Consider the following 21,967-nt stretch of genomic DNA (forward strand, 5'->3'; position numbering starts at 1 on the left):
AAATTTTACAGTTTTTCAAGAAAATAATCCAGCAAATGGTGACTAATTCCTAAGAGAAATATAAGGGAGGGCTGTTTTGACTCCTCAGGCCTTTACTTCCATATTATTACATGATTATATTCTTGTTATAACCTAATTACAACAGAGAAGAAATGCTGGCACTAAAATCCACTTGTCAGCATTAAAAGCAATTTCTACAACAATGGGAAAAGTCAGTTCAATAGGAAACCAAACTTTAATATCTCGCCTGCCCTAAGCTGGCTGTCCAGAGGCAAGACCAGCTCAAACCAGACTGCGTGTCTTCCTGGTCAACACGCCACCTCAGGCACTTGGTTAGGGGCTGTCCCCAGAAGCACGTTTTTCAATGTATTTAATCTCAGGTTGACTTGTATTATTCTTTAGACTTTAGGACTCTGCAACAGGTTTGCAAGGATGACAAGCTCTTTCAGGACTCTTTCAAAGTTGGTTCCCTCTAGGTATTTTTCTTTTAAAAATGTTAGTGGACATAAATTCATTTCTTGAAAAGTGTCACACAACAGTCTGTAAGTGGTTGGGTCCTGAGTTTAAATGGTTAGGAAAAGCTTCTCTGAAGGTACTCAATAAACGCAAGAAAAGGTGAGTCTGCCACATTAGCTAGGAAAGACTGTCCTTAAATGTCATGGACTTAATTTTTTTTTTTTTTTTTTTTTAAAAAGCACTTAAGAGGCAAACTTGACTTGAGTGTAGCATCCTGGGAGAGTCTAATAGTTCAAGGAAACAGAACTGACCTTACCGCGAGGTAGCTGTGTGGCTGAAATGATCCCCAGGGTGAGGTACCTTTGCCAAGCACCCGCTAGTACACTGGCTGCAGCTGCAGCCAGGCCGTGAGCTCTGTGGCCTCCGAGGCTCCTCACCCCGAGGGGTCCCGGGATGAACAGCCATCGGCCTCTTGCTCCTCCTCCCAACTTTGCCCATGACGGACAAATACTCCCAGGTGTGCTCTGGGGCCAGGGTCCTGCCACATACTCCATTCAGGTTTATTCACTCTGTTTCCATAGCAACCCTGGGAAGGAGGCACTATAATTCTCTGCATCTGGCAGTTGAGGAAACTGAAGCAAGGTTAAATGTCTTACTGTGCCAGCTCTTGATTGTATTCTGTCACCTCCAAATTCACCCTTTTTGCCTGCTCTTTTAAAATGCATCCAGGCCCTTTGAATGATCTCCCTTTGCCTGCTAGCACAGTAGTAAGCCTTTTGGTAGGAAACGCTAGAGAGATACTGCAGGACAGGAAGGCACTGCTTTCTGGGTCCTGCTTAGCTCAGCCAGGCCCCTGCAGTGCACACTCACTGGCCTTCCTGAGCTGGTGGTAGAGCAGATGGCCACAGAGAAGACTGCTCCTTGTGCAGGTTTCTGGCAAGTTCCAGAAGGTGGATTTTCAACAAGTTCCATCTGCACACCAGCACGGAAACTTCTGTTATCTGCTGAACCACACCATTCCCTGTCACCGGGGGCAGGAGGGGACTCTTCTAGAGGTAGCACTACTCCTTTCACCTGGTGTTCCTACCTGTGTTCTTTGGAGGAGTCTTAACTTCTCATGGTGCCCATCCTCTGTGTGGTTAATAAGTGCATTAAACTTTCTCAAACTGCCCTGTGGGTTCCTTCCTGGATCTTGGCTGATGCCCTTGCCGAAGGCTGCAGACCGGGTGCGGGGCTCCAGAGCCTTGCTCCTGCTATCATTGTTAGCCTCTCATGGATGGGAAGGAGGTCAAGCAGAGGGCATGGGCAGGGCAGAGCAGAGCAGGAGGGTGTCGGGGAGAACCCTGTGGTGCAGTTCCGAAGGCACTGGCTAGCGGACAGGGAATGGACAGGCATTCTATGTGCTATAGAGGGTCGGACAGGGAGGCTGACACCATGGGAAAGGGACAGAGGGGTCCTGCTACATCCTCAAAACTTCTCTCATTCCTGGGGGTACTCCTGGTGAGTCTGGGGGGCCTTCAGGATCCTAAATCTTGCTCCCAACAGTTTTCTCTTATACGAGGTCTCTGGGAGGCAATGTTCTCCCATGGGGCATCTGGAATCCATGGTAGCCAGAGGGGACAGAGGAGGAGAGTGTCACCCAGGGGTTCCCATAAAGACATTTCACACCATTGTTAACCTGTCGCCACTGTTCAATCCAGATCAGCATACGTAAGAGAGAAACACTTGAATTTTTGAATAATTGCATTTATTTCCTTTTTGCTATAAAAACTAGCTTTTCTTAACTTCCTGAATACGTTTATAAATACTGGACATTGTAAGTGTTTGGAAAAACAAATAGCAGAGTTGGAGCTCTTAGGCCACTTTAACAAAACAGCTTTTGAGGAAGGGGTGCGTGTGCAGAAAACACTGATGTCCCTACAGAGTTATCAGCTGATTCTGCCCTCAGCTTCCGGTGAAACAGACTCTAGCTAAGCCAGGTCAGGCGCTGTGGGGGGCTGGGGAGAGAGGGCAGCTGAGGGAGGCAGTTTGCTCTCTCTCTCTGCAGTCTCTGGCATTAGGGATGCACTTTTAAAACATGCTGTGAGGACCCCCATTTTGGATTTTGCAAGAATTGGCAGATGTTGGGATTTGTATATAAAAAGTGATGGATTTTGGTCCCAGAAATCTTATTTAAAAAAAAAAAAAAACATCCCCCAGAAACCAAAACACACTTGAGTATACAAGGCCCATCTGCTTGGTGGAAATGGCCGGGAGAAGCCCTAGACACAAAGGTAAAATTGGGAAGTTAAAAAAAGAAAAAAGAAAGGGACAAAGACTATCGGGTTCCATGGAGTCAATGTCCCTGCAAGACTGCTGACCTAGTTCCTCAGGCGTGCTGTTTGTTTGGGTCATTCAGGAAGTGATTCTTTCCTTTATGGAAAAAAAAAAAATCAAAAGTAAAATACGTGTTTTCATGTTGTGAAGGTAATGCTAAGTTTAATGGCTTATCCAGTGTTTGAAGTCTTCCCAGGTCCAGGTTGTGGTCAGCAGGGCAGCCCAGGTCAGACTGCGTTCCTTTGAAGGAGCTGGTCCAGTAATTGCTGGAGAGATAGGGAAACAGAGATGTCAAGTGCATGTTCATGGCTCTGGGCCACACGCCTCATACCTGCTGGCACGAGCCGTTACCTTTTTGAAGACTTCAGCTCGGAGTCTGTTGCTCTGTAAGATAACCCTTTTCTTTTGCTCTTCTTTCTTCTTTTTAACTTCTGGCAAGTTATTATAGATTCTGAAACAGACACAGAGAACATTCTGGATGGTAGCAGAGCTTGTGTCTGGGCACAGAGCATCTTGCCTTGTCAGAGCCTCTGACACTTCAAAGAAGACTAGGCACATGGGCTTCCTTCACGTGGGGAGATGCCAACATGAAGGCTTCCCCACTGTCCCCAGAACAGCTCCACACTGGGGACAGCACCTCGTCTCTGTACTTGTAGGGCCAGTGTAACAGCCAAGCTGGAGGGGCCAGGTATTTCCTTGGAAGTCACTTCCCTTGTCCTTCCACCCTCAGGGATAATTAAGTAACCTGTAAATCGGGGGATTCTAAACCTTCTGCTTTGGATTCTGAGTGTTATTCAAACTTGCCCCCCAAACCTTTTTTTTTTTTTAATTTTTTTGCCACCCAATGATTACCTTCTAGAGACTTGGAAGGCGGAACAGATAGAAGTGGCAGGAATCACAATGCTGGAACAAACATGCCAGAAGGTGTGTGTGCCTCCTCTTACGAGTCTGCACGTCTAATTAAGCTGTTTCCAAATACATCCTGGGCACAGTTATTATGCCCTTCTCTTATGTTAAAGTGGGAGTTCCCAAGTTACCGCGGGACTCTTCTTCTTTCCTCTTTCCTAACAGAAACTCTTTACATGCCCATGTCAACCAGTATTGCTTCTAGAACCCACCGACTAACAGGGCCACTGCAGCCAGAGCTGATGGTTGCCATACACATGGCACTCAGCTAAAAGATCTCTTTTTTCTCTCATGTTTGAAAGCCCAATGCAATCTGCTCCATTATCAAAACTATAGAACAAAGTACAAAGATAATGATGATAACAGTGTCAGCAGGTGACATCTTAGTTACCGGGCACCAGGCAGACCCCTTGACATGAATAAACTCAACCCACACGACCACTGGAGGAGGCAGGTGGTGTCCCATTGTTAGAAAAATGAGGAACCCAGGCCCTCATTTACCAGGAGATTTGGTGAAGCCATGCTGTGGGCTCACAGGGAGCTGGCACTCAGACCTCAGTCTCTGATCACACAGCGCTCTACACAGCGCTCACCCAACTAGACAGAATGAAGCTGCTGGTGGGTGGGGAAATGTTGAGAACACACATCCTTCATGTATTCCTGAATACTCCAAACATGATTCCAGAAAGGAGCCCATCGGGGATCAGAAGGAAGAGCTATCATGTCCCAAATCTCCCCAGTGGAAAGTCCTCCAGATCCATGGATATTGCTTCCTGACTCTGGCCATCCAAATCAACTGAGGAGTTTAAAGTAAAACTCACAGACCCCACCTTGGTTGTTTCTGATTTAGTAGTTTCTTAAAAGAGATCCCCAAATGCATCATGGTCTTACCCATCCCATGGGCCATACTCTGCCTAGAGTCAAAGCCACAAGGAAGACAATCTGAGTCTTCTGACATATTACACTGTGAGAAAAGCAAGCTGTGGAGACAACATGGTATGACACCATTGTGGTCAAACACCACGTAACTCTTCATGAACAAACAGAAGTCTACTTCAAGGTAGAGAGAAGGGAGACACAACTGAGGTCTTTGCAGCAGATGGGCTGGGGCTGGGGAGGAGGTTGCAAGGGGAGCAGGAGTTATGAGGGGACTTGAGCTTTATCTCCATTGTCTCACTTTTTTCCAACTGAAAATATAATTTAACAGTAAAATTAATACCAGAGAATGCAAAAACAAGGAAAGCTCCAGGTGAGCCAGGGCCAGCACCCAGCCAGGGCACGTCTCACAGAGCAGAGAGAAACAAGATTGCTGAATCCTTCAGAGACCAGCTGGGAGAGCAGTGACCCGGGTGCAGTGTCACCAGCTCTCCTGTCTGCTTTGAGCCTCAGTTTCCTCCTAATGAAAGGATGGAGCAAGACTCTGCTACTGACGCTGCTTTAAGATCTATTATTTTAGTTGCTTGATTTGCAAAGCTCCATAGTAGTGGGTCTGGGGTTGAGGACTGTGTGTGTGTGTGTGTGTGTGCGCGTGTGTGTGCGTGCGCACACAGGGAGGAATCTGGCTATACTTTTCCCCTGCTAAATTGAAAACTAGATGCTTTTGGCAGAAGAAACACACAACTTTGTACTTCTGAAACAGCAAGACTTCAAACCCAGCAGCCTTTTATAAACCCTGGATAGAATGCTGTGAATCAGGCCTCTGATAGAAAGGTCCACCTTCTTGTCGCTTTCATTTCCTTATTGACAAAGGTGTTCCCTGGGGACAATCAAAGTGGTCTAATTATCATGGGAAACAACAAAATCACAGTAAAAGCAGAGATTTGGGGCTGGAGTGTATGTGGGGTTATTCTTTCTATCTCAGTGGTGTCTCTAAGTGCACTATCAGTTTGATTTAATTATTATAATCCCTCCTCGTGCCAGATGCTTTATTGAGCCCTGACGACTGTACTTGCATGAACGTGGCCAACACTGCTGAGCTTTAGCATTTTGGTTAAGCGGCCAGGTCTCTAGAAGAATGGCAGCTTTTGTGTGCACCAGGTTGGTGAGAATTAGTGGGAGTCTTGGCAAACAACCAGCCGAGCAGAACAGGGAGAATTCGCTGACCGGGGGCCACCAAGCCTGCCAGAGTCATAGCACCAGGAAAGCCGGCTGGTGGCCCCTCCAAGGCCCCACTAGCTCCCAGGCTCCAGCGGCTTCCAGCTTGGGTCCTGTCTTTCAGGCTCTGCTGCTGTCAGGCCCCTGGAGAAACCTTCAGAGGTGCAGCAACACGGCTCCAGCCCACAGCGATGATGCCCGCAGTTCCAGCTGGGAGCCAGGAGGTCTCTCGGAGACCAGTACTGGATTGGTCCACAATCAAAGACCCACCCCTTTCTATGTTTCTCCAAGAGCAGATGAGCATTCAGAGGCACACTCCTGCCGCTGTGCTCAGTTAAACCAGTGTTTTCAGATTTGCAGCCAAGAGGACATCAGACCTTAAACATGGACCTAGAAAGTGGCCTTACTGGTCAGCGCTGTCAAATCACCCCAACTCCCTCCCCAACTTCCTCCCATGTCACATAATAACCAGGTACCTTTTAGATCTCATATGCATCTCCTTCTCTGAAATGCACCTTTCTTTGGGTTTGAACAAGTTATCTGGAAAAAAAAGGCGGGGGGGAAAGATGATTAATTACAGAAGGTACAGAGTTATCACACAGCTCTGGAGTGGTGAAGTCGGCACATTCCCTGGAACTGTCCTCCTCTAAGCCACAGCCTGTGACAAACTCTACAGGGCTCACACCCATAAGTGGCTGCGCTGACCACTGAGTGGCCAGCGAAGGCCTGGGGTGCAGTGTTAACCGCTCCTCTGGGTGCTTCCAGCAGCCACAGTCGTGGTTTTCTGGGGGATGTGCCAGGGTCCACAGCCATTCCACTCATTCCACCAGATTTTCGAGGCCCCTAAGGACAAGGAAATCACCCAGCTGCCCTAGACATTTTGAGAGCAGGAGACCTCATCACACCTGCAGTCTTCCATCCGCGCTGCTTAGCCTCTGCCAGATGAAGACCACAGTCCCACTTTTCTAATGTCTAAAGAGTCATGGACAACACACATAGTCTTGTATCTTAGTGGCCTTTGATTAAGTGCAGAGTGGCAAAAAAAAAAAAAAAAACCCCACTGTGGTACTGCAATGTTCTTCTGTGTGAGTGAGAATACATCATGATCATCATGAGGTTTACATATGGCACACTGAAAAATGCTTTTTTTTTTTTAATGGCATGTACTCTTTTGCAGTAACGGAAAACAAGTCTGAAATGCCCAAGAGAGACTCAGCCCTACAAATTAGCCAAGGGTGGGGCACACGTGCCTGGGGTGCTTGTGGCCTGGGGTAACCTGGGCAGCTGCCATGCTTCCTGGAGCACCCAGATGGACAAGCTCACTGCATCATTTGGCAGAAGCAGACAGGTGGCCCAGTATCCTTGCTAAGCTGCAGGTAGGCGTGGGATCCCTGTGATCCCCGTGATCCCCAAGGAGCCCTGGGCTGTATTTCCGTTCATTTCTCCCCATGCCCAGGACTTTCTCCCTTGCTCATCTGACCAGTGGAGCCACCAAAGACAGCTCCAGGACATACAGAATTTTCCCAGACAATGCAAGAAGGTGGGATAGAGACAGGGCGACTAGGAAACGCCTTCCCCTCTGAGCACAATAAATATGTACAGTATGGAAAAAAGCATAGTGGCTGAGCTCACATCCTGCCCAGTGGTTTGAACTTACGTTATGACCCCACTCCTCAAAGGAGAGATGGGAGAAAAAAGAAATAGGAATATTCACAACTAGAGGAAATGTCACCCGTGTTTAAAAAGGCGGGGGACTCTCAGAGAAGGAGGAAGGTGACATTGCCACAGACTCCCACCCTAGCCTCCACTCTGGACAGGACCAGGCAGAGACAGGTGCTCTGGAAAATCCCAGGAAGGAGTGTCATCTAAGTCAGCTGGGGTCTTGGGTAAGCAAATATGTGAGAATGTAGGACTCCCACTCAGGGACAAGAAACCTCGAAGGAAGACAGGCAGGTGGGATTGGGGTTCCCCAAGAACTACACAAGATTAGGGTAAATTCAATATAGACAGACAGGTGTCCTGAAGGGATTAAAAAAAACACAAATTTCATTTGATTTCACAACTCAGTGATAGGTGGCCTATTCTGGAAATTGAAATTTTCTGTTTTCTTTTCAGTTTGTTCTTTACAGTATCGATACCACAATTATGCTTTGGTTTTATTTCTAAGAAACAACAACAACAACAAAACCATGAGCCCCCTGGCCCCTGCAGAGTTTGACGTGTCTGTTAAGGAGCATTCCTTAGGAGTAAGGGAGATGAACAGCCGCCCGTGGTGTTAAAGCAGATATGCTTGTTACTGCTGTGGATGATCACAGGCGCTCTTCAGAACAGGAACTGAGCTGCGCACACTCAGAAGTGGCCGAGGGAGCCCGGGCCAGCAATCACAGCCCTGTGGTGGGTGAAAGATGGCAGTGCTTGGCACAGAGTGCAGCCACGGGGCTCATCTACCTTGGACAGGTAGAGAGAGAGCCGTAGGGCCTGGAGACATGAATGGAGATGACCCCAGGCTTTGGGGTGAGCGACACATCCATTTGACAATTGCTGAGTTTTTATCTCCTTGGTGCTAGGCAGTAGGGACACAAAGATGAATAAGACCCAGAGCTCAGAGCCTAGGTTGAAAGTCAGATTAACAGGGCCTTTCAGAGCCAGGGTCAAAGGCATAGGGAGGGGAGCAGCCTCAGGGAGGAGTGGCCAGGTTCACCAGGCAGGAGGGGGACCTGGGGAGACTCCAGAGCACAAGACAGCTAGGACCAAAAAGAGGGGTCCCCCAGCAGCTTGAGGGGTTGGGTGTGGGAGGAAGGGGGCCAGGACCACTCCACCTGCCCCAGCCCCAGGGGTCTCATTTCATGGCATGGAAACCCACCCTGTGTGGTGTGCTCTGTTCAACCTTTCAGTGAAATCTCATCAATTCCTTTTTTTTTTTTTTTTGAGAGAGAGAGTGTTTTTAATATTTATTTTTTAGTTTTCGGTGGACACAACATCTTTATTTCATTTTTATGTGGTGCTGAGGATCGAACCCAGTGCCCCGCACATGCCAGGAGAGCACATTACCGCTTGAGCCACATCCCCAGCCCCAATTCCCTTTTAATCTAAATTCTGCCTTAATAAAATGAAAGTAACTGGAGAGAATGATTTTCAGCCTGCTTATGGGTCTTTTATAGATCATCCTTAAAGCTTCCCACGTGAGACTATAGTCACACTTACCTCCTACTGTTATTCAAATGGAGGGTGATTTTTATTTTTTTCCCTGAGAGAATCCCTAAGTCACCTATTTATACATTTCTGGGAACTTTTTCTCATGAAAAAAAAAAAAAAAAACCCTTGCACCTGGCTCCTCACTGGACACAAACCACAGGGCCTGCTGTCAGCTGACTCTGGTGAGGCCAGGCTTCCTTAAGCCTCTGCCTGCTTCCAAGTCAGCAGACAACCAGGTACCGAGGGGACTCAGAGCCTCCTCGAGAGACTGCTGCTGAACAATCAAAGGCCCGACAGCCGTCATTCTCCAGAAACACATGTGGTATGTATTACATGTGGCATGTGTGTCTGCATAGCATGTGCACAGACAGGGACAGGTGGCTTTCACATTCAAACAGCTGTCAGAGTCACCAGGAAGCAGCAAGCATCCTCTGACAGCAGCTCTTCCTTCCCTTGGAAACCTGTGTCCACAGCTCCACAGCAAAGCTTTGCTCTCCCCTGGGGCAGTGACCTCAATGATAATGGAGATCACAATAGGATTTAGGAGGACACCCTCCCAGGAGCTTGGTTTTCTTTAGTCACTCTGAGCTCTCAGAGACACTTCTTCCCCTACCTTAGACACTCCAAAACCAAGACACACCGACTCAGCAGCTCCTGCAATGGCTTGGAGTCTACACCTCCCCATAAAGAAAAGAAACGGAGGTGTTTTAGGGGGACCTGGGGGTGTGTTTCTAAGACGGCTAGGCTGCTCATTACACTGATTTCAAAGCAATAAGCAGCTGACTGTGCGGCTGCGAGGGTGACATTCGAATGTCAAGATTCAAATTCTGTTCTGTGCACTTGGTTTCTGTTCAGCTCTCTGCGTTGGAACCTCCAACAAGTCCGATGCGAGCAACAGCAGAGTGGTCTACCTTGGACTGAGGAGCCCTGAGGAACCTAAACAGGCACCCCACCACACACAGGCACCTCAAAGATGCACAGGTTGCTTGCCTCTGATGGGCTCTTGTGCTGGATAAACCCTCTCCTTTCTCTAAAATCACATCCAGCTTCAGCAGAATCCTGTCCCTGCTTGATGGTCGCACGAAGTGAGCAGCTTGCTCCACGGGTCAGGAAGGCCAGTGCTGACCTTTACGTGAAAACAATGGCGCGTGCCAGTTGCCATCCAGTCACAGGAGAGAGATGGGGAGGTCATGGTGTGGAAATGCATGGAGGCTCTGACCCTTCTGGTGAAGGAATACAGACTTAAGAAATGAAAACTAACCCAGAGGGTCTCCAGAAATGGCCATTTCTTTTGCATACTCAGTTTAAGAAGCAAGGTGTGTGTGTGTGTGTACGGTGGTGATGGTGGCGGGGGTGTCTGGGTAGGAAAGGGTGGCCCATTCTCCTTGCAGAGAGCTCACCTCCTGCACACAGAGACCCGTCCTTGGGCTTAGAGCTGAATCACTGCCTCAGGGCTTCCATGGAAAGATGGGGTACTAGGGAGCTACAGGATGGACTTGAGAAAGGGTCTTGTCCCTGAGAAGGGGTGGTGATAAGAGAGGCCAAGGCAGATCCTCCTTTGAAAGAACCTGGATGCAACATGGGCCAGACCACAGTAAGAGGGCAACCCAGACCCCACATCAAACATGCCTGTGAAAATGGTCATTGGAGATACATGGCTGCATCCCCTGACCTCTCCTGCCCTGTCTCTTGGACCAATGAGCACTGTCAGTGGCCCCCTTCTCTCTCCAGCTCCCCTAGGTCTAGGCTTGGTTTATAGCTGCCTGTCCACCGACCGCTCTCCCCAAGTGGAAGGAGCTCCCAGAGGATGAGAATCTCTTCTCTGTCCCTCCCCTGCCTAGCTCCCTACTCCTTCCACTCACACTCCGTCCTGTGGCTGAGAGCACGAGGTGCTTCTCATTTGTGTCTGTTGACTGGCTACTCCTCAGGAGACCCAGTGAGCGACAGAAAGGTCCAAGGATCTCCATGGGTACACTACACACACCCTGGGTACTGCCAGGGAAGGCAGCCTGCACCTAGGTCAGACTGACCACAAGTTCCATTCACCCTGGGGTCAGCAGGATCAGAGACTCTACCCTAAACCAGATCCCTATTTAGGACCAAGACTCTCAAAGTAAACCCCACTGAAGGGCTTCAATCCGTTATCAAAAAGACACAAGTCCCCAGGAAGCCCTGCAGTGGTCAGCAAAGCACTACAGAGTGTTTTGTACACAGAGAACACAGTTATCTCAAAGGAAATCCAGCTGTGAAATGGTCAGCGTCATCCAGCCCTTAGGATTTACGGACCGCTCCCCGCTATCCCCGCCAATTCTTAATGACCCCACTCAATATGGCAGGAACTTCAGTTTCTTCCCGCTTACAAAAGACAACTGAGAGCTCTTAAGCTAACAGCCAGCTTGTATGATGTACACAGGTGATTCTTTGGGCTTGCCTGGTGTTGTGCCCCTGGTACAAGCTACTCGAGCTCTCTGAGGTCCTGGTCCTCCTCTACTTAGCTGGGGCACAGGATCTGCCTTAAAGGTTCTTGGAAGAATTTATGAAAGTGGGCCATTTGAGAGCACTCTATAAACTGGAAAGAAGCTGATGGCATTGGCAAACAACCCAATGTCACCCACCAGGGCACTGAACACAACATTCCCACAGGGATGACACTAACCAGCACCATTCACCATGGGGACACTAATCAGAGCCACTACCTGAGTGCCCTGTCAATGAGGCAGCAGCATTCAGCATCACCTGCAACCTTGTGACACAGGTAGGTCTGCCCCACCCAGGCCATCTGCACCAAGCATTCTGGGTGTAGGCCAGCTGATTCTGATGTTCACCCACAGCTGAGGACCACTGTGGCTTAGATAGAAGGAATAAGAGAACCTGGGAGATAGCCCAGGCCTTCCTGGGTCGCATAGCCTTGAGGTTAAATTTGCATTTCAGATTACCAATGAAACTTTTTATAGTATCATCATGTCTCAACTATTGCATGAAACACATTTATGCAAAAAATTATTTCTTGTTGGTCTGAAATGCAAATTTAACCTGGCATCCAAAATTTTCACTTAATAAATCTGGCAGCCCTGTTTTGAGAGAGCCTCTCCATGCCACTGCCTCAGAGCTTCAGGCCCCAGCCTTAGGCCTCCCATGTCACAGTGTGAGCGGCCGCATGGGAAGGCAAAGCTGGGGACAGCAGTTCTCTACCACTGCCATGAAGTTATCAGACTGGCAGCTTCTTGCTCCTTCCCTTCATTTTGTCAGCTGAGAGGTAGGGCCAGCTTTCCCCCACCTGATAGGATTCTCTCCTTTCTGTAGTCATTTCACATGGTGACATTTGTGATGCACTTTCTAAAAGGAACGTGACTGGCACTTCTTTTTCAGAAGACTAGGCACCAGCACAGTGGCACTGTCACAAGTTTTGGGGGCCAACATGGACACTGCTCGGGGCAGGACCAGTTGCTGGGTGAGCTTCCAGCCACAGATGGAAATAGGTGCCACACCACACCTCCCAGGGGACTCCTGGGTCCCTCAAGCCATCACTTTATGGCATTGCTAGAACAAAGCACAACAGGTAAAGAGAAAGACCACTTTCCCACAGTCCCAGATTTCTAGGGGAAAATGACAAATTAAAACTCCAGCTGGATTTTCTTTAGCAAAGCATGGTAAATATGTAAGCAAAGAATCCGAAAACAATGTCACAAAATGGGCTTTTGAGAATTAGATTAAAGCATTCCAAGGTAAAAGAAGCTTAGGGAAAACAAGGTTAAGTGAATTTAAGCAATTTACGTAGCTGCAGGAATCCTACAGAAGTATAAAACTCACTGGAAAAAGTATATACATAGTCAAAATCAGAATGTTCTTAATACTATCCTGGTAGTATGTAAACAGCTTATATCTTCAATAGAAAGGTTAAAAGACAAACTATTAAAAATAACCAACAAAAATAATTTAAAGGATCCACAATATAAAATAGGTACATTGTGACATCAAAAACAAAAAAAGAATATGAGAGGTAGGAGGAGAAAAACTAGAGTTTTTGTATGCAATAAAGTTGAATTGTTATGAGCCGTTTTAGTTGTTTCGTGAAAGACTCATGGTAACCCCAATCCAAATCCTCTAGCGGATATAAAAGATAAAGTAATCAATGCATTCCACTGCAAAAATAATCATCAAATCACAAAGGTAGGTAGCAAGAGAAGAAGAATGAAACAAAGGGGTTACAAAAATAAAAGAGGAAAAGAAAATAATAAAAAAACAGCCGTAGTAAGTCTTTACTTTTTAATTACTAAGGCTGTGACCCAGCTGATGCACATTCTGGCTCCTTCCTCCCCATTTTGCTCAGGCCCTGCTCTTTGTTGACACTGTCCTTAGTCACCTGGATTCCTAGATCCAGGAGCTCATTAATATGGGGTAGATTTTAAAAGATCTATATGCTACTTATAAGAGGTCTGCTGCAGCCTTAAGGACACATGTAAGGTGAAAATAAAGGCACGGGAAAGATAATCCATGTAACTGGAACCCAAAGAAAGCAGGAGGAGCTATTCCTATATAAGAGAAAAGAGACTTTCAGTCAAAAACTGGAATAAGACAAAGTAGGTCATCATATAATGAAAACAGGGTCAATTCATCAATAGGATAGGACAATTATAAATATATATCTATCCAACATCAGAACACCTAAATATATCAGGTAAATAACAGCTCTGAAGGAAGATATAAAGAGCAATTCAGTAGTAGTAGGGGACTTCAATACCTCACTATCAACCATGGAGAGATCATCCAGACAGAAATTCAAGATGGAAACATTAGACCTGAACTGCATTTTCGACCAAGTGGACCTAACAGACATATACAGAACATTCCATCCCAAAGCATCAAATGCAGTTTCTTCTCAAGGACACACAGAACATTCTCCAGAATAGATTATATGTTGGCCCACAAAAACAGTCTAGCAAATTTAAGAAGGTTAAAATTTATCAAATATCTTTTTTAGCCACAATGGTATTAAACTAAAAATTACTAACAGGAGGCATTTTGGGAAATTTCACAAATGTGTAGCTATTAAACAACATACTCTGGAACAACCAATGGCTCAAAGAATAAATCAAAAGGAAAATTTAAAAATCCCCAAGATCAGCTGGGTGTGGTGGTACACATCTGTAATATTAGTAGCTTGAGAGGCTGAGGCTGGAGAATTGCAAGTTCAAAGTCAGCCTCAGCAACTTAACAAGGCCCTAAACAACTTAGTAAGACCATGTCTCAAAATAAAAAAAGTACTGAAGATATGGCTCAGTGTTAAAGCACATTTTGGTTCATTCCCCAGTACCAAAAGAAAAAAAAATCCCAACATAATAAAAAAATGGTAACAGCATACTAAAACTTATAGGATGCATCAAAAGCAGTTCTGAGAGAGAAGTTTATAGCAATAAAATAAGTTTATAGCACTAAACTAAAAAAAAGAAGAAAGATCTCAATCAATATAACACTATGACTCAAGCAAGCAGAAAAATAAGAACAAACTAAAGTCAAAGTTAATGGAAAAAAGGAAATAACAAAGAATAGAGAAGAAATTAATGAAATAAAAACTAGAAAGACAATAAAAAGATCAAATAAACTAGGAGTTCATTCTTGAAAAGAAAGAAAATTGACAAACATTTAGACTTAAGAAAAAAACTCAAAATAATAAAATAAGAAATTTTTTGAGTGGAGACATTATAACTTAAACCATAGAAATACAAAGGATTATAATAGACTACTATGAATAGTTATATGTCTATAAATTGCATAACCTAGAAGAAACGGATAAGTTCTTACAAAGAAAAGAACTACTAAGAGTGAGTCAAAATATAATAAATAAGAACAGACCAATAACAAGTAAGGGTATTGGATCAGAAATTTTAAAAATCTCCCATTCGAAGAAAAGCTGAAGATCTCAGTGTGTCTTCATGACTAAATTCTATCAAACGTCTGAGGAAGAACTAATAACACTCCTTTTCAAACTGATCCCAAAAAGCTGAAGAGAAGGAAGTACTTCCAACCCATTTTATGAGGAGAGTATTACACTGGTATCAAATCTAGACAAGGTCACTACAAGCAAAAAAAATTACAGGACAATGTCCATGAGAAACGTAAACTCCTCAACAAAATACTGGCAAACTGAGTTCAATAGCATATTAAAAGAATTATTCACCATTATCAAGTGAGATTTGTCTCTGATAAATGAGAATGGTTCAACATATACAAACTAACAAATGCAATACACAAAAAGATCAAAAACCATAATCTGACAAATTTCAACATCCTTTTATGATTCAACAAATTTAACAAATTAGGTATAGAAAAGATGAATCTCAACACACAAAGGTCAGATATGACAAGCCCAAGTTAACATCACGCTCAACATTGAAAAGTTGAGAATTTTTTCCTCTGAAATCAGGTCTAGGATAAGGATGACAATTGTGTTAATAAAATTTTCATAACTATGACCCAAATCCCTGCCATAAACAAATTAAAGGAGGAAAGATTTATTTTGGCTCATGGTTTCAGAGGTTTCAGGCCATGGTTGGCTGGCTCTATTGCTCTGGTCTGAGAAGAAGCAAAACATCACAGTGAAGAGCGCAGCAGAGGAAAGTTGTTTGCTCTGTGGCTGCCAGGAAGTGAACTACTTCTTCCAACTAGGCTCCAGAGACTACAGTTTCCACCACCTCCCAATCATGCCATCAAATATGAATCATCCCTCGATGGATTAATCCATTGATGCGGTCAAAGCCCTCATGATCCAATTTCTTCACAGAGGCTCCACCTCTGAACACTGCTGCATTGGAGACCAAGTCTTCACCACTTGTGCCTTCGGGGGATATTTCAGATCCAGACTATAACGTCTGCATTCTCACCACTTCCATTCACTGTGATACTAGCCAGAGCAATTAGGTAAGAAAAAGAAATTCAAAGCATCTGAGTCAAAAAGACAAGTAATTTTTTCTCTGTGTGCAGATGTCATGATCTCATATCTAGAAATCCCCTAGAGATGTCACCAAAAACCCCGCTAGATTAAAAAACAAATCCAGTACAGTCACAGAATTTAAAATGAATATATAAAAATTAGTGTTTAAATACGCTAATAATAAAATATCTGAAAAAGAAACCAAGAAAATAACCTCATTCTAACAGTTTCAAAAAACAAAATACTTAAGAATAAATTTAACAAGAACATGAATGATATGCATTATTAAACACTGATGAAAGAAAATTTCAATGATTTTTTTTCATAGAAATAGGAAAAAAAAAAAAAAAGCTAAATTCACACAGAGTCACAAGAGACCCTGACTAGCCAAGGCCATCGTGAGCAAAATAGTAAGGCTGGAGGCATCACACTGCCTGATTTCAAAATCTACTATAAAGCTACAATAATCCAAACAGCATGATACTGGCATAAAAAGAGACATAAACCAACGGGACAGAATAGACAACTCAGAAATAAACCCATGCATTTATGAGCTTTGGCAAAAAACATCAAGGACACACCATGGGAAAGGACAGTCTCTTCAATAAATAGTGTCAGCACAGTCACATGCAGAAGAATAAAATGTAAAACTGCTAGAAGAAAACAATGGGGAAGCTCCATGACATTGGTCTGGGCCGTGTGACCCCCAAAGCACAGGCCACAAAAGTAAACATTAGTAAAGGAGTTTTATCACATGAAAGACCTACAGACAAGGAAATGGCCAACAGGACAAAGTGACCAACTGTGGGACGGGAGGAAATGTTTGCAAGTCATACAACTGACAATGAGTTGATATTCAAAATGTATGAAGAATAAAAACAAAAAACAAAACCTCAGTAGCAAGAAAACCACCTAATTAAAAAATGGGCAAAGGACCTGAGTAGACATTTCTCAAAAGATGTACAAGTGGATAGCAGTTATAAGAAGAAAGGTTAATGTTACTCAACTATAGAGAAATACAAATTGAAACCACAATACCACTTCACACCTGTCAGGGCGGCCATAGAAAAGCGTGGGCAAGAGAGTGGAGGAAAGGAACCTAGGGACCTGTCACTGTGCATCTGCGTCAGCACAGCCATCGTGGAAAATGTGATGGAGGTCCCTCAAAAAATCAAATTAGAACTGCCGTACGACACAGCAGCCCCACTGCAGACACAAAGGAAATGAAGTCAGTATGTCAAAGAGGTATCTGTGTCCCTGTGTTCACCGCAGCAGTGTTCAAAATGCCCAAGTGTCCATCGACAAATAAATGGATCATGGAATGTGATGGGTACCCCTCCCCCCCACATACTGCAATACTATTTTGCTTTAAAGGAAGAAAGAAATCCATGACACCATGGATGAATCTAGAGAACATCAGGTTTCAGTCAGAAGTCAGTTCTGAAGATCTATCACTCAGCATGGGGACTCTGATTGATAATAAAGAATTATACTTGAAAATTGCAAAGAGAGGAGATCACCTCAAAAAATTAGTGAACAACTTCATGAAAGTCCTGTTTGCTCCAAATCCAGGGCTTACCAGCATCTTAAAGAACTCCAAACTATAATAATTTATAGATGACTAATAACCTTCATGCTCTTGGCCAAGTGGATTTATATCCTCAGAGTACTGCAAGACTTAATACTTAACTGCTTTATGAAATACAAAACGAAACCATTTGGAAAATAAAATCAAAGCAATTGGGAAAAGCAATCTCTTATAGGCAATTTCCTTACCACTCTGCAGTTTGGCTTTTGCACCTTAAGCTACTTTAATCGGAAGTAACACTTTTCTTTGTTCTTTATTCTAATTCTAACCAATAGACATAAATCAGTCTTTTGTTCCCATGTTTCTTTTAAAGATGCAACACGTTGTTGCACAGTCACAGTGTCTGAAGGGCACTAGTGATAGTGTGCATGGGAAACAGTTTTTAAGTAACTCAGGCTTCCTGTTTTCTCTGTGGATGGATAAAATTAAAAAAAAATTACTTTCATCTGATAAGTACATTTTGAAATTCCTTTGTGATTAATATTGGGAGTACTAACCACAAATATTTATTTAAATGTTTTATGGAAAAACATTCATGAGATGGGTTCAGGCGATCAGAAGGATGTTGCGGCCCCTGCTCAGCTGCTGCGTGATGAACGGCACATTTTTGTTACCATGATGACTTCTGCTGCCATCTCCTATCTGCTGGGTCACATTTCCAGCTAGATGCTCTGGGAATGCAAATTAATGTTAATACAAGCTCTAGCCAGGAATCATCAGTGAAGGCAGCTCTCCTGGAGAAGGAAATTTGCAGTGCCTTCTGGAAAATTCCATTCCTCTACTGGTCCGTGATTTGAATGGCTCTGACTCGGCTCCCTTGGGGAAGTGTGGATAATGCAATTCAGATGAACTCAGTGTGATGTGCGAGGTGCAGTGGGGAGTCTCGGGGCCACTGGGCATGGTGTGCGCCCACTAGTGTTTCCAGTCTAGGGAGGTTTGCCCAGCACACCCACAGGACCCTAATTCAAAGTGAAGAGGGAAAAAGGCGATTTACAAGAACATGAGCCACGAGTGAGCAAATGGCAGTGGGGTCGGGGTCAGGGAGGATGGGGACAGGGAGGGCTTCAGGGGGGAAGGGGATGCCCCTCAGGGGTTTTCCGCTCACCAGAGAGCCATGAAGAGCATCCGACGGGCAGATGGGAAAGTAGCCGGGCCACACGGACTGTGTCTGGGCACTGTTTGGCTTCCCATGTTGCTGCAGCATTGAGCACAGGTAGAAGCAAAAACAATTCATCCCTGGCAAAAGCTCTCAGCTGAGAAGTGAAAGGCAGCGCAGGCCAGGTCATATGCCATAGGGAGCAGAGGAAATGGCCTGGGGTAGGAGTCCAACGGAGGGGCTGCACTGGAGCAGGCCTGTGAGGTCAGGCAGGATGGTGGGATTCAGAGAGTGGATTGGTTCCCTAAGTGTGAACGCTCCTGGGTTAAGGAAGAACAGCAAATGGGACCAACCAGGTGGGGCTGGGGTGGCAGGGTCAGGTGGGGAGGGGCCTGGCTCCAGGGAGGCTCTGAAGCTGGGTACCCATCTCAGCGGGAGATGGTTAGGGACAGGTTTGAGGAGATGCAGTGGGCGTAGGGTGAAGCCATAAACATGCCAATGGGGTGGTGAGGGCTGCCACCCACTGGCCACAGGTACTGAACCCTGCTGCCTGCAGGTGTTGTACCCCTTCTGTCTACAGGTGCTGATGCTTCCCACTTGCTTTCACACTGTCCTACTTTGGATTTCATCTGCAAGGCTGGCCTCTGAACATGACCCAATCCCCAGGCACTGTGTGGCAATGATGGAAGAGCCTTTCTTTGGCCCCTAGGTAACTCTAGTGGACCGACCCGGTGGAGCCCAGGCTTGGGCAAGAGAGGGGCCCTCATGTCGGAGACTTGGTCTTGTGAGAGGCTGAAAGCAAAGCCCTCCGCCACCTTCCTCCTGACCTCCACCTCAGCTCCCCTCCTCCAGGACTCAGCCACTGCGCCTTCTCCTGATGACTCCCTCACCTGCCCTTGGCTGCACCTGACCACAACTTGCCTCAGTTCCGAGTGAGGCAGTGGCACACCACTCAGAAGTGGTGTATGCAGTGTCCGCTAGCCTCCTGGGCCTCACGTCCCTGGAGCTCTTTGTTCTCTGCATCTTCACCCCCCACCCCACAGAGGAACTGAGCTCCCCTGGGACCTCTCACACTGTGCTTTTACCTCCTCGCCCAGCTGCACCATGACCCGCCTCATCCTTTCTACTCACCTGACTGCATGGAGGTCTCCTCCATCAGGAGCCGGCGACTGTGGCCAGGCCCTTCATAATGCTGCCTCCTGGTCCCTCTGTCATCCCCAATCATCCATGAACGTTCCCCTGCCCCACATAGGGACTTCTTACCCTCATCAACACTCACACACACACACACACACACACACACACACACAGCACTTGACCCTGAACCTCAGAGCTGCTCAGAATTCATCTATAAACCTGAAGCACCTGTCCCCTGGCCTTGCCAGAATCATTCCTGCAAACTCAGGGACTTGCATCTCCTGGCTTTGGCAGCGGCTCGAGCTCCCACCTGAACCTCCGGGTCTGTCCCTGAGCCAAGTCTGCTGTGAGCCCTGATCAGAGGCAGGGAGCCCAGCACCAAAAGCAAGCCTGAGTCTTCTTAGCAGACGCCTTGACACGGCAGCCAGCGCGCGCTCACGCTATGATTTATTAACTAATTTAGCATGTAAGAAAAACATCTGCATCTCGCTTTTATCATCCTGCCAGCAGACAGGCTGAAGACGAGATATGCACTGCAGACTTGTTTAACGGGCCCTTAAATGTCCCCTCTCACTTGCCTGAGCTCACACGAGGCTCTGATTTCAGAAGATGTCTGATTTAACTGACCTGACACAAGCAAACATGAAAGCAAAGCTCTCATCACACCTAAGTACCTCGGGGATGACAGGCAGGAGTGGCCACACACCCAAGCTGGCCACGTCCCCTTGAGCACATTCCAGTCGCCAGGGCTGTCTTGGAATTTGGGGTGTAAAAAGGTGCCTCAGTTAGTTAACACCACTGATGGGGCTGGATCCCCTTTTTATAATACACAGCTTTAAGATTTTCATTTATAAGAAGGTGAACTTGTGAGGATAATTGTTTTAGGGGAAACATCAAAGTTGATTGATGCTGAATTGTGACCCTCCCCCCCCAAAAAAAATACATCAGAGTCCAACCCCCACCCCCTGCCTCTCAATGTGAACTAGCTGAGGCTAGATCTTGTTGTGACCTTCTTAGGAATATGGTCCTTGCAGATATAGTCAAATTGAGATGAGGTCATGCTGGGTTAGGCGGACCCCAGCCCCATGAATGAGAAGAGGAAATCAGGACACAGGAGGAGGCCACAAGAAGACACAGGCAGAGAGGGGAGGGAGGGAGGTGCTCCCAGCCAAGTCGCCAGGACAGCTAGGAGCGATGGATGCTGAGAGGGGGCCATGGGTCGCTTCCCCTGAGTCTCCAGAAGGAGCCAACTCTCTAGACACTGGCCCCAGAATGAGTGTACATTTCTGGGATCGTAAGCCACAGCAAATACTCCTGATGACCAAGATCACATCACCTGGGACACTCAGGACACTTGAAAGCCCCAGCCCGGGAGAGAAGGAACCCATCCTGGTACCTTCTAGGTTTGGGTCTGAAATGTGCCCTGGCTGGAGCTCTTGGAAGGTAGTGGGAACTTTAATAAGCAGGCCTAGCAGGAGGGTTCAGGTCCCAAAGACGGTGCCTTCAAAAGGGTAGAATCCTGGTGATTCTTTCTCCCTTATGCTTCCTGGCTGCTAGGCAGTGAGCAACTTTTCCCACCACACACAATTCCACCATGATGTGCCACCTATATCATAGGGCCAAAAACACTGGGGCCAACCAACCATGGACTGAAACCTCCCAAACTGTGAGCAAACGTAAACCTTTTCTGTTTTTAAGTTTATTTATCTTGGGTATTTGCCACAGTGATGGAAAGCTACCAAACACCCCCACATTACACAAGTTTCCTCCTGCCCTGGCTCTGGGTTCCTTCCTACACAGAGGGAAGACACTTGGCTGAAAAGGAAGACCCTTAGATCCATTAGGTCCGTGAATGTGAGTATGGTACACTCTAAAGTGATCTCATATTGTGTTTGCTGACAGTAGCTTTGGTTGCATGACCATTTTTATCAAGCAGCATCATCAGAACTGGAGAGAGTTAGTGGCCATTCAGCATGGACACCACCACCCAGCCTGCCCAGAGCAAGCACAGCACTGCAAGACAGGACACGCCCACTTGTGGCTGGCTTTCAGTCCTTGCAGCACTTGAGAAGTCCGTGCCTGAACCCAGTTGCTCTTTGTGGAGCTGAGGGTAGACAGTCCTCTGCCAAGGACCATGGGAGCAGCAGGAATTCTATGATAACACCCTTTTCCTCCTGTCCCCCCAATGACCCTTATGGGACCTTGGTAATGTTCGCTAAGCTGCACTTTATTGAATATGGTCATTTCC

The 21,967-nt window shown here is 46.1% G+C and overlaps 1 protein-coding gene across 3 annotated transcripts in view; it reads right to left on the reverse strand.

Annotated features, from left to right (window-relative positions):
• Positions 1–2,204: 2,204 nt before the first annotated feature.
• Positions 2,205–21,967, reverse strand: part of CUNH10orf90 (chromosome unknown C10orf90 homolog) — a 284,414-nt gene continuing 264,651 nt past the window's right edge. For all 3 annotated transcript variants that reach the window (XM_046448702.2, XM_046448703.2, XM_046448701.2), the window contains 3 exons: positions 6,249–6,312; positions 3,124–3,223; positions 2,205–3,038 (listed from right to left, as the gene is read on the reverse strand). In XM_046448702.2, coding sequence (XP_046304658.1) covers positions 3,000–3,038; positions 3,124–3,223; positions 6,249–6,312 — 203 coding nt within the window. In that variant the 3' untranslated portion in view covers positions 2,205–2,999. The remainder of the gene's footprint in view (positions 3,039–3,123; positions 3,224–6,248; positions 6,313–21,967) is intronic.

This window comes from Marmota monax, unplaced genomic scaffold (assembly GCF_021218885.2).
Source record: "Marmota monax isolate L192 unplaced genomic scaffold, Marmota_monax_Labrador192_F-V1.1 WCK01_AAM20220418_F8-fsc00076, whole genome shotgun sequence".
Taxonomy (NCBI): Eukaryota; Metazoa; Chordata; class Mammalia; order Rodentia; family Sciuridae; genus Marmota; species Marmota monax.